We start from the raw sequence: 13336 nt of genomic DNA, 5'->3' as shown, positions 1-13336 counted from the left end.
ATGGCTCTATGTCTGTTAATTATTGCCACGTTGTTCTCACCTAAGAGTTGCTTATATATGTGTGGCACTTACAGTGTTTTAATGTACCTTTCAGGGAGGGTGCAAGCAGAAAATTGGAATCTCGTGGTCGGGTTGTCCTCCCCCGCACCTCGTGACTACAGCTCCCCTCCATCTTGAACATTGTATTTTCCCTCCCGATCTTGTCACCTTTAACAAAGATGTCCAAAGCGAATCTACCGGGCTTGTCTACGAATGTTAGGAATAGGGGAGAGGAGACCGATAGTCTCGCTTCACATATATATCTGGGTACTAGCCAGCTAGTAGCGAAGCGGTAAAGGTATCTAGAGTTCAGTTTACTGACAACCTTAAGCATGTACAACAAGAAAATTCTGTAACAAAGCCATTTCGGCTGATTCACGGTCAATGAACACATAAATCACAAAGAAAAATATATTTTGCTAATTTATTTACGCTAGGCCTGAACTTTAAAACACATGTATACATTGACCATTTCCAAATACGACCTGCTACAAAATAATACGAAAAAAATTAACTTATTCATAATTTAAAAAGTACACCAGAGTAATCGTACCACTATATATTTTCGTCTAGTTAGTAATTCCCACTTTCATCATCTGTTGTGTAGGCCCTAGCACGCAAAATAGAAGCCTAAAAACTAAATCATAAACTCGTTGTGCATTTATTCTTTATAGATTTTGCAAAACGATCCGATTGATTTTTTAGGCAGCTTTGTTTGTTTGAGTACCTCAAAATTTGATGTGTGGAGCGCTTTTGGTGCCTCGTGAGAATGCGTGCTAGTGGGAAGGTTTGTTGTGATATTTAAATGCGTTGCTTACGTTTATAGCTAAAGCTATTTGTAGTTATCGGTCGAAAATTACCAACTGATAAGGAGCCTAAGCCCGTTCCCTATCGTATGCGCATTTTCGCTCCAGATTCCGTAACTGCCAAGTCGCGGTTCTGGTACTTTATCCGTCAGCTGAAAAAGATGAAAAAGGGTAATGGGGAAATTGTCTCCTGCAAAAGGGTAAGAACGTATTCCCTTTTTGTGATTTCCAGCACTGCGTGTTTTCTGCTTGTGTTGTTCAACAGGAGCTAAGTGCCACGCAAAAATGGATGCAGTCTACTTTAGTCTAATCTAATGTAGGTCTTGTGACACTTTTTGCAGTATTACTGCATGGTCACTGACCGTAGTGGTTCACTTCGGATAGGTTCATGCAGAAATCGACTTCTCGATTGGCAGTTTTTCTGCTTATCGTGAACATTTATGCAATCAAGTCGCACCGCTTACCGGCTGGCATTAAACTCAGCTAAAATCGGTGCGGAAATTTAGTGCGTATGTGTTATAGAGCCTTGCGCAACACCTACTCTGTTCGCACGTTATCCCACCTGATACGCTTAGACCGAGGCTTATTTATCTTTGCGCCTTTCAGCTCTACCCTAGAAAACCTCTCACTGTTAAGAACTACGGCATCTGGATCCGCTATGATTCGCGATCTGGTACTCACAATATGTACAAAGAGTATCGCGATTTGACCGAGGAAGGTGCAGTCACACAGCTCTATCGTGAAATGGGAGCTCGTCATCGTGCCCGAGCGACTTCTATCCAGGTAATCAAAGTCGAGGCCATTCCCGACAACAAATGTCGTCGCCCGCACATCACTCAGTTCCACGATAAGAACCTCAAGTTTCCACTTCCTCATCGTGTCAATCGTCGTCTCCATGCTCCCCGTTTCACCACAGCGCGGCCCCTCACCACTTTCTAAATGTTTGTGAATATAAGATTGGTCTTGGGATGACAGTCTTGTAAACTTCATTCCTGTCTGCTGCTGTCGTTTTTTCCTGTTCTTCACTGGCAACAAACTGAACGCACGGCATTTGTCCACGCCATTCCCAGTTAACCACAGTGAAAGCTTTCGCGTTGTGAAAATTGCCCTTTCCCTTGTCCGATCAGCTGGTGAAGCCGACGAATTCGATTTCTTAGTTTTCATTCAATCTGCGAGAGGGAGCAGTGGGAGGTGTGAGTGGTGTCCGGCATCCTTTGTGTCACCCGGGCGATGCGCTCAGTTGCCCAAGGCAACCAGGGCAGTGCTCTGAATACATGTCTGCTATTCCGTAATTCCAGGTGGTTTATTTGGGGTAGTCAATGAAGTCGCGATGGCAGCGTGTACTATTGATTTGGCAGTGCCATACTCTGTTCAACCGTGCTTAATGGTTATCCTTGTTGCTGTCTTGCGACCTGGCTCTTCGACTCATTCAAGGGGGTTTCTTGATTTCACGTTCCTCAGCTTCTGAGCTCCGATCTGTACCGCGATCCTGGTAAATGGGAACTTTAAATTCTTAGTCCTGGTGTTTTCTTTTGTACTATTCGGTAAGTGGTTTTTTAGGCACTAATTCGGAATTCGGCGATGTCTTAAATCGCTCCAAGTAACCTCGTTGGTCGTTTGGCGCATGATGATGGTTTGTCAATTTGTTTGATCTACCTCCCAATCAAACTCCAAAATCAAAGCCTTGAAGCTCGCACAGAGGTCTTACTCTTCATCACAAAGGTCTTGGGTGCTCATTCTTCCCTTACATAGTGCGCGGTTACTGACGTTTGCGGTTGAGAAATAGTCTTTTTTGTGTAACTGATAGACAGTCGCGATTCATCAAATAGTTGGCGGGGAGTTAATCGTAGTTGGGTCGCTTTCCACTGGGAGTTTGGAGTCAGTGTGATGGTCTATATCCCAACGGAGGAGGTTATTGTCCACCCTCAAAACAAAGTGGTCATGGACTACTACAATCGCCAGGAAAATTTTATTCCTGACTCTGCAGCCTTTAACGCCTTGGAGTGGTAAGTTTGCAATATCGTGGAGCAGCGTGTCTGTACCACCGAGGTCTCGTTGATAGCCACAACTATTACAACCTCTAGTACCAACATGAATGTGAACTACTCTAGAATCACTCTCAGCGATTTTTCACCCATATGCAAATCATCTTATGTATCCTCCCTTGGGTAGCAAGATTCCTCAGAATCTGAAGTAGCAGCCCACTGGACGGCAAATCGTCTGACTGATCACTAGGTAACCGTGTGCACAGATAAGTCTCACTTCCATAGAATCGTTATAAGGGATAACCTCCTATTAAATGTGTATTTGATGGTTGATAAAAACTTCCCATTTCACTAATTTTTTCATCTTACAGTATGCAAAGTCCCCAAGATTGGCTGCCCCTTTTTTTCACGTAAATATTGAAATAAATAGCCTAGCAGATCTTGTCTGAGGCTTTTCATGCATTCCTAGTGTTCGTTTCTAATGCATAAAAGTTTTCATAATGCACAAAAATACCTTACACTTGTGTGGTACTGCAGTAACATTCGTAGTTTTCTTCGCGACGTGTAATCCTGCTGCCTCCACTGCAATTTAACATTTTTCACCGTCAGTCGGAAAATTTTATTCAGGTGATGTCAACAAATTGTGTGGGGGGTTAATGTTGATGAGACACCAACTTGGAGATTGGACGATGCGATAATCACTGATGCAAACGCACCTGAAGTGGTCGTTCGAATCTGGAGTCTTCTCTCAGCATGTACCATGCTCTGCCGTAGCCCAATGTAACAGATTAAGAAAATTGGTTGCTAGAGACTTTGCAGCCTCAGCATTGATTGGAGAATCCTTTCAAGGCACCTGCGATTTGACCTCTGCACGGGTAGCACGAAGCTTTATTCCTGTCACCCGTATTTGTAAGACCTCCTGGCACTTCTGACACTAATATCGCCCTTCTGGACTTTTATACTTGGCAAAATATTGCAGTAATTCCACACTACGAATAATGAGAGTTCGACGCGTCATCAGAGCATCTTACAGAGCTACTGAAATATCTAGTAGCATTCTAGAAACATTTTTAAGTTAACAGAAGTGAACAGCAACCGAGTTCCCAATCCTCACCAAGCGATCCCAATGAATTGATCCCCCCACTGACTTATAAGGTCAGAAGAAAAGGCCAAGCTGACAATACCCATTATGATCAAACTGTAGAGGCAATCATATCTATTGATACTGTCCCTTTGACGTAATTCCATCCTTGAGTGTCTTGAGCCCGACAAAAACCGAAAGACCAACCCAAACCGTAGCAGGCTATTGCCCGGAGGACCTGACCACTGGTACACAACGAACCCACCAGGCGCTCCAATGAAAACCAGCCGTGGCAACTGGGAACAAGGCCATATTTGACAAGAGCGCTCGAAGATCGTCTCCTAAGGTCCTCTTTCGACCTAGCATTTTCAGCCTCAAATAGAAGCATCCTCCTATGGTCCCGAAGAAAAGACCGTCGGCATATAAGCTTGGACATGTTTTGCATTTTATACAGAGTACAGTCCATAAAGTATACTCTCATTCATCATTTCACTTTTTGTCGTTTCGCATTCGTGTCACTAGTAATATTTCCATCCACCGCTTTCCGCTTCCCGCCTTTTGTCTTATTGGTCTCCAGTTGCCGCTCAAACCCGCGTTTCACACGACCTGTCAGTGCAGTTCGCATGGACGAACCTGGACGCAGTTTGTCCAAATTATGCTCCCTCTGCAGATGAATTTGGGCCACCTTACTGCCGAAAACGTCAACACTGCGGTTCTTGGTGGGCTTATCCCTTTTTGGACGCAATTGGGATGGCACTCGTAACGAGCGCTTCCATTTGTCCTACAGAAAAGGCAAAGAGATCCATCAGCGGATAAGGCCAATGAAGGAGCCGATGATGAAGATACAGACCTCTGACGGCACTTGACGACGTCGAAGAACAAAGTCAACTTCAGGAGCAGAATTACACAGTTCCAACTGGACATAAGATCCCCAGGGAGTTTTCAGAGCTTCTGTGGTTGCTACTTGCTGTGAATTCTCCATATAGTTACCCCCGTCTTTGGATGGCCTTTTGAGCTCTTCCAATTTGATTGTCTGTACGCGCATGATAAGCTTTTCGGATGAGGGCATTATAAAGTGGATAACGTGTTCTAGGCCTGAGGAGTTTACGCAAGACACTTTTGGACCTCTGAAGAGATCTAAGGAAGGAAAAGTAATTGCAAAACATTCGGCGTTACCAATGAGCATAGATTTTAGGAGCCGCAATTCTTCATCTTCATCAAAAGCTTCACCGGAGAATATCAGAACAGGTTTCGCACCAAGAGAGAGTTTTGCATCCTAAACATGGCGTAAAATGGCAATTCCAAACGCACGAGTGAACGCATTGATACGTAGTTTTCTATTCCCAATTCATGCATATCGAGAATCTCATGATCATGTAACCGACCGATGACAATATTATTTGGTCTCTTCTTGGAATGCATTCCCATTACAAAAAGAGAACAATCGTACTTGTTACACATGCGTTCCTGGTATTGAATAAGTCATAAAACCACAACCACGTACAATAAATGAGGAGTCTTCAAAGGGTAGGACTTGATTCTTCCACTTCAGCTTATTAACAAGTGGTTTCTTGAGCAAGTACTGAAGCAATGAATAAAAACTCGACTTACAAGATCTGTCAAGAAGCTATTCACGATTTCGCCCGTATGAGCGCCTCTAATAATCAATGTCTGTTTATCGTTTTCATAAATTTTAGGCTCTCGTTTGGAGAGGAATTTACGCCCACGATGTGTTTTTGGTACACTAGGCGAGAACATTAAGACGTGTGGAAAGTCATACTTAATTTGATGCTCCAACGTATTAGCCGCCATGACCAAAGTAGAGCATGAATAGCTTCCCAAAGTACGTACCCACGCTCCAAACTTCAAGGTCAAGTCGTGGTATCCTCATTATTGAAAATAGTGGAGTTATAAATCACATTTATAAGCAAGTCTGGTTAATTTTGGGCCAAAATACTATCTATATGTATATTTTAAAAATAATTCTAACATTAGTTTGGCCTAAGTTTTCGATCTTAGAAAATTGCAATTTTTAATATTGCTACTGATGCAGTAAATTTGGACACTTTTTTGCTCCAATAACACCCATCTTAGACGCACATGTTTTAAAATCATACAGAAATGCATTAAATTTTGCTTTAAACATCCTTCTATCCTCCAAAATTTTGTCGGACTTACCTAAGCCGCCACCAACTTGTAGGACGAGGCTCGTAGTTCGTCTCTCCCCCGGCCCTCGTACTCTTACAGCACCCAGGTTAATTTGACTTAGATATGTTTAGTAGGATAAGTAAGTGGGGATAGTCAGTACAGAGTTTAGGAGGGCGTGGACACGTAGCAGCTCTCCGGGTTGCAGAGCCTTGACTTCTCAGTCATGAGGTTCGATCCGTATGCCTGCCTCCTCTCCAAAAGGAACATTCAAGTAACATGAGTATTACATATTACTAACGTGCAGAAAACCTGGAAGGCCATGAGCATAGCCAACAAGCTAGCAAAAACTAACTTGCCTAAAATTTTGACAATAAACTAGATATTATTCTCTCAGTCTATGGTATAATCACTCTCGTTGAGAGGACGCAGTAGAAATTCGTTGAAACACAATCTTGCTCCAGCGAGCATTGTTTTCAAGACTCGAAGTTGAGGATTTCCCAAGAGCGGATGTTGATCAGACCTACACGGGAATCCTAGAAAATCACAAAAGCAAAGAGAGATGTTTGCAACCAATATCGTCATGGTCAGAGGGGTGGACCGTTCACCTCTGTAACGTTGATGAGCCCGCGTAATTCCCACATATATAGTAGGACGAGACTCAAAACATCAAACAAGTTACGGATTAAAACAACACAAGAGAATAGACATTTGGCTTATCATAGTAAAATTCCCACAAAGTATTACTACAATCGCTGGGAAAAGTTTGCACTGTCAAAAGTTTTACCTGTGCTTTTGTCGCCTGTAGTTCTTCAAATCGCTTAGACAATATGTGTTTCCTCAATGCCGAGTACTAAAGAACTGTTTGAATATAAAAACAAACTATACGGTTGTATTTAATGACTGGAATTCACTAAACCAATCGCCTCATAGTCGCAGTGTGCTGAGGTCAAAGCAAACCCAAGTACTGTGAATGCGAATTTAGTTTAAACGTACAGAGGAGTCGAACGGCTACCGTCGTTAGCAAGGGCGTATACTGCAAGGCAGAAACACGACCCGCATAGCTCAACACGCAGCTAAACGGTTCGGCTGAGAAACCGGTAAATAACAATCATCAATCGGAGCGGCCACACCGATTGTTTAATTAAAACTGGTGCATAGTTTTTCTGGAGGCTAACACATGCCACTACTATTGCAAAATGTACACTGAATTCAACACTCTTTAAGGCTTTGAGCGCTTGAAAATCACAAAACATTGAAGCTAAATGTTTACAAATTCACAATTCCTGATTCTTAAAATTCCATCGAAAGAAAACATCAGTAAGTTTGGTTCTGTTTTTTTTATCAAGCGCCTTTTTTTTTCATGCCTATGCCTGAAATTTAAGCCAATTTCTCACGGCTGCGGAAATTGGGTTGGATCTCTCGGATGATCGCATTTTAGTGTAATATTAGGAAATTAGAGCTTTTGATTTACTTTGAAGCAAGCTAATAGTAAATTAAATTTAAATGAGCCACAACACACTTTAGACATAAGTTATTCATAAAAGTTCGTGTCAACTGCAAAGTTCTGATCCAAGTTTGACCTACTTTATGCGTCCACGACGATCGGCAAGAACTTTTGCTGTTCTAGTAACACTTATGTTGGCTTTTTTTACCTGTGTATTTAACTACGCAAGCACTTTAACCTCAGGGGTTTGTACTTCCACTCTTTGGCATATTCGTCAGGCCATGCCAGTAACATTCTAGCTCTTCTGTGCTTCAGCAATATTTGTTCTTCCAGATCACTCTAGCCTGTTACGAAGCCGTGGAAGAGTCCAGGCTCCAAAACGTTTACGACCTTCGCTTAAAAGTGCCGAAAAGCTTGATAAGTCCTTCTGCCATCTCTCTTAAAATGTAGTTTAAAATATGCTTCGGTATTTAGGGTGAGGAAAGTACAGCTTCGTTTATTTTACTGTTTCGTTAGTCGGCAAACAGTAAAGTCGTATTTCCGTCATTCATGAGACACGACTCTGAGTAACCCAGTGCAAGTAGGAACGGGCGTGGCTGCTTCGTCGACATAAAGTGTCGCCGTTATAAACGCGACATGGGGATTTAAACAAATCGAAAGTATTTAAGATGAATATATGTTAAGAAATAAGTATTTACACAGCAGTATAAATGCAGCAAAAAATTAGATGGAATTGCCATCAGCGTCAAAAGAACTTCGGAGTTGCTTTTACTCATATCAGCTATACACCGGAAGAGGCAGAGGGTCGGGTATTAAATGGCAGAAGCTTGACCATCAGATTTTGCATCATGTGAAGCCTCCAAGACGAGGAACAGTTCTGCCTTCTGTTTCTGGGCATGGTGGCAACCTCAAACGACCGCATTATGACTGTTGTGTTGATGAAAAGCAAGGAGGTATAAAATTGACACGCATCAAGAGTATTCAAATTTAGTGGGGAGAATTGTCTGTGGGTAACTCACCTCAAAACTTTACAACAGAAGTTGGTAAATCATATGTGTAAGTTATTCAAAACTAGTATACTTTGAACATGTTGGCCTCTGTCTTTCAGTTTTTTAACGCAGACTAGGAAAATCAAAAAGTCGGAAATTTTAGGCGAAGAGAGGTCTTAGCTTCGCAGTCCGACGAAATTTTGGTGTACCGCTGGTGAAAATCACCCTCGAGGCACCGTACTTTGAGATAAAAAGGCTCATATTAAGCGTATCCTCACACGATGTTTGCCAATCCAAAGTGAATTAACAGAAGCGCACACCCAGAACATCCAAGTGGGAACCTATTTTAGGGGTAGCAAACATTCTCATATTTGATTAAAATGGCAAATTAGGACTGCGCTATGTGACAGAGTCTGGGCAACAATTGATCATTCCTTCATCATCTCAACAATAAATTCTCAATGCCATGGCTTACTCACTCAGTAGTCGTGGCAACTACCATTCCTTCATTTTCACGTTCTCATAATTTAATCCAGATCAGCCGCAGCAACAAAAAAATTAGGTAGTTTTAAAACGAGCTCCTCACTCTTATTTCCAGGGCCGATTAAGGAGGCAATCTAAATGAAAGGCTAGAAACTTAGAAAAGCGCAGCCATTTTCTACGTTTACATCAAAAAGTTAAGCGGGCAAGGATGAAGGTGAACGCCTACTTTTCCGGTGCTTCCTGTAAAAAAACACAACCGTCGCAACTCAATTTCTCTGCATCTAGCCTACGTAACCACGCGCATTACGCTGTGACTTTCGAGGAGGGTAGCTAACGTGACCAATAAGTGAGGGGGATGTACTTTCTCACATCAAAAGTCCCACCGACTCGATTGTCTCACAAGACAATTAATGAGGCAAAACTGAAAAAAACTCATTGTAAGGAGGTTACCATTGCCCGCTTGTGATTTCCCCACTTTTTTGACCATTTACATTTGAGCAGAAGCTACCATCAGGAGCCACCTCACTATTTCCCACACCAGCAGACAAAATTACTCAAAGGTGTTACATCAGAAAGAGAAAGATAGTTCAGTGATGATGATGAGACCATCGACCAGATGAATTGGAGTGGAATTTTTAGAGAACGGCCAAATTGTCCACACCAACATCAATTGCACAAGTCGGCGTGGAAGTCACCAAAACAAGTGGCTCTCACTACTAATTTTAGATTCTGAAGCCATAAGTCAGATGTCTTTTTTGCTATAACATTGCATTGAAAGTTGGTCTAGAATTTTCTACCCTGTTCTCTTGCTTGAGTGTCAACCAGACGGTGTTTGACCACTTATTGAAGAGTGAATTGTGCATAATATGGCGTGAAATACCATTTATCTGGCAGATTTTTTATTTATTTAAACAACTCAATGGACTTTCAAGTCAATTTGGGACTATAATTCTACTTACCATGCAAAGTAGTAAGTGCAGTGCCAATGGGCACGTCGTGAACAGTGAGTTAAAAGCCCGCGTGTGATAATGAACGAACTATCATGGAACCAGAGATGTATTCCTTAATTCCATGAAGACAGTGATGTGAAGATGTCCGGACACTTATCAGTGGCATTCCCAGTAGCGGCCATCTTCAGGTCATGACCTGTGGACCAGCCGATATTTACCAACCTCACCGATGCATAACCTGTTGCTGCGGCAATACAAAAGCGAAGACTTTTACTGTCTCCACAGTGGACACAATGTGCGCTCTGAAATACTCTTTGCCTTTTCTCCATTTCCTCTAACGCCCCTTTTACATGACCGCCTTAATGGATTATTATCAGCCTCTTTCTTACTGAAAACAATTATCAGATCTTAAGATATTTTACGAATGCCTCCAATTTATTGGTAACACACAAGGCACTTTTTTCGGTGAGGCCTTTAATCATGAATCCGTCCAACCACAGAATAAGCCTTTTTTCCCCCATAAAAGGATCAACGATCGCAGCAGCATTCTTTACACGGCGCGTGAATTGCAAAGTATATCCCACCTCGTTGCCACTAGTGCGTCCTCTTAGTCACCTCTCTGACTCTGCAAGAAGGCTTGATCGGAACCACATGGCAGAAGATTGTGTGTTACAGCTATTCAACCTGAGAGAGTGCTGGCAATTTCAGAATCAGGAAGGCTCACGTGATAACATTAAAAGGCAATCTGATGATTCATCTCATCTCGATCACCCCTTGCATAAACATAAATAGAGGCCCTTTTTCCCATTCCCTACACTTCTTATTATCAGGTAGCAATTAAAAAGAAACTAACGCACTTTTTTGCCTTAACCTAAAGGTGAATAATGTGTGATATTTTTCAGTCGAAAAAGGCCCACTTTTACAAGAGTTACTACGTTTGAGTTTCTACTAACAGGCTTACGAGGTGTAAAAGATGGAATAGGGGAGTCAGTACAAATGACTCCAAAAATCAGGGGAAATAAATTGTATCTTGATAGCTTGATATTTATTTTTATGAGTGGCTGATGTTTCCTTCTGGTATTATTGCTTTCCAGCCCTCCCTACAGCATCTGGTTCTTTTATATTGGTAAATTTCGGATAAATTTACGACCGCTTCAATTGTGATTTTGCCCAGTGGAGTCTCCCGCGTGGCCTATGGGAAGAGGAGGAGGCACCGTAGCTACCAACCGCGGAAACAAGCAGACTAACCCATTATGAATCAATGACGCCATTTTAAAATAATTTCTATTAATTTGAAGGAGTCCTTCCCCTTTTCTAATTCGGTTAACCTTGATAAAAACAAATACCAAGAATATTGCGTGTCACGTTTAGTTCTGTGCGTAGGAATTAATAGGTCTTAAAATTTAATTCGTAAATAGTTGATTAAATACGCAATTTACCCACTTTTTTTCATTTTTATTAACAAAACTCCCACAAAGTTACCCATGTGAACGACGTTTGACCTTACGCCGTTACATTCAAATCTATTTTTGATTAGCGAAATGTCACTCCTTGTATAAACAGCAATAACTCTTCGTCTCACTGAATGCCTAAAAAATAACTCGTGATTTTTTCTCTTTAATTGCTAAAATAACTCAAAATTTCATCATGATAAAATTGGGACCGCTATGTGAATGAACCAATCGCATCGCTTCAAAAAGTCCCATTAACCAATGAGGAAGCAGTTAGTTAGAACTTCGATATTTTATTGAAGTCACATGCTTCCTCAATCAAATTTTACCACACCCCTAACTTATTTATTATACTTCAACTTATTTATTATACTAGCAATTTTTTCATCAATTTTAATATTCTTTACAATAGCCCCGTAGGGATTGCTAGAATCCAACCATAATGGCTAATCATATTTCTAAATTGTAAATATTCGGGTGGATTTTTGACAATAAAACGGGTTATTTCGGCGCATTGGAATCTTATTTGATAAATTTATCCACTGCGTTGATAATTCTCATTGACAGTGTAAAAATTTAAAACTAAATCGAGGATTTCAGCTGTCGCCTGAAGGTGAAGTCGATCCGTTTGCTTGCTCCAGCATAAAATACTTTCAAACCTTTTGATTTTTCCCCGCATTTTATAGGACAGCAAAAGGAGCAGAAGTGTAGTAGAGGAGGTTTTGACGCTTTATAAGCATTGCAGCGGGCTGGACTAGTAGGCTGCTAAGCCACACCCATTTCGTGCATGCATTAAAAGGATTTTGGACGCTAAATACTCAAACGCATTTTGTTAGGCTTCACGCAGAAGCTTGTGTAAACCATGGTAGCTTTCTCGAAAAAGAGAACATCTTTAGGTAACTCACAAATGACTTGTTTTGCAGTCGCTAGCGAAAATGTTATCCTACCGCTCAGACCATTCCAACCTTGTATAGAAGGAGACGGCTTAAAAGAGAACCTCTCTGCACCACTTTCTTTGATTCCCTTGAATCGTAAAGGTTGACTAGAGCAAGGCATCCTATATTGTGTAGCATGGGTGATTTTTTTGTAGGATTTCGGTGTTTCCCTCCACCATGTAAGGCCGATGGGGTTAGCTTGGCCTCGAGGTTAGTATGATCTGGCCACTTGCCACATAAAGGGCACGTTCAAACATCCATGTGTTGCAGCTCCTGGCGAGGTGAACCAATTGATAACCAGGTGAAACAAGGTGAGGCTCTCGAAAAAGTCATTAAGGAAGTCATTACGTCCCATGTTTAAAAAGAAACAAGTCCCTCAACACCTGCAAAAGTAAGACCTATCAATTCAACTTTACTGGCATACGAAGTGGGAGCCATTTTGTGCTTAAAAGGAAGCAAAATTTTTGATCAACATTGACCATTTCCGCAATCCCCAAATATAATAGAGTATCTGGCTTTAAAAAACACTTGCGAAACGAAAAGCGAATAGTCATAATTAATAAATGGAAGCCAGCATGAAAGAACTTTAATAGTTTGATAGTTTGTTGAACTCGGCCTTTGGCAACGCAAGCACTTAAATCTCCGCAGGTTGTACTTCCATTTGGTGGCACGACCCCTGGGCGATCCCAGAAGGCTCGGCCCTTGTATCTGATAGAAATGTATTTTATGTCTCACCACAGCTACTTCTTACGACCTTAAAGGCGATTCGGAATGATAAAAAGTAGATGATTAAGTAACTGTTTTAGATAAATATAATGAAGTGGTTATTAAAAATATGATTATAACACTTTCAATGCTCTGCAGCATTTGTTTACAGAAAAAGTGGTAAATATAAGGGACAAAGTTAAAATTTAAACCAGAGATTTAAAAAAGAGAAAGTCAGCTTTGGTATTTGAGTAAACATTGGAAATAAAACACGTCTACTACATACCTGACATTCAATTAATCGGAAAACGAGAAGGAGA

At 41.4% G+C, this 13336-nt stretch overlaps 3 protein-coding genes across 3 annotated transcripts in view; 2 read left to right on the top strand and 1 right to left on the bottom strand. All coding sequences in view use genetic code 11, as the record gives it.

The window, feature by feature from the left end:
* Positions 1-808: 808 nt before the first annotated feature.
* On the top strand, positions 809-1784 carry EGR_03701 (60S ribosomal protein L18a; the record flags this gene model as incomplete). Its single annotated transcript, XM_024492950.1, has 3 exons — positions 809-826; positions 866-1045; positions 1452-1784. 3 exons carry the CDS (start codon positions 809-811, stop codon positions 1782-1784), a joined length of 531 nt encoding a protein of 176 aa, XP_024352607.1.
* Positions 1785-4395: 2611 nt separating this feature from the next.
* EGR_03700 (Ribosome production factor) lies at positions 4396-5723 on the bottom strand (the record flags this gene model as incomplete). Its single annotated transcript, XM_024492949.1, has 7 exons — positions 4396-4692; positions 4762-5048; positions 5088-5187; positions 5223-5378; positions 5416-5493; positions 5523-5655; positions 5692-5723. The coding sequence occupies 7 exons, from the start codon at positions 5721-5723 to the stop codon at positions 4396-4398; spliced, it is 1083 nt and encodes a 360-aa protein (XP_024352606.1).
* Positions 5724-9330: 3607 nt separating this feature from the next.
* Positions 9331-13336, top strand: part of EGR_03699 (hypothetical protein) — a gene marked incomplete at both ends in the record, with an annotated part of 10453 nt that continues 6447 nt past the window's right edge. Inside the window, 3 exons of the mRNA XM_024492948.1 lie at positions 9331-9412; positions 9754-9978; positions 10984-11051. Of these exons, the coding sequence (XP_024352605.1) occupies positions 9331-9412; positions 9754-9978; positions 10984-11051 (375 nt within the window). The remainder of the gene's footprint in view (positions 9413-9753; positions 9979-10983; positions 11052-13336) is intronic.

The sequence above is a fragment of the Echinococcus granulosus genome (assembly GCF_000524195.1).
Source record: "Echinococcus granulosus chromosome Unknown EG_S00020, whole genome shotgun sequence".
Classification (NCBI taxonomy): Eukaryota; Metazoa; Platyhelminthes; class Cestoda; order Cyclophyllidea; family Taeniidae; genus Echinococcus; species Echinococcus granulosus.
This window is presented reverse-complemented; position numbering and strand designations above follow the sequence as displayed.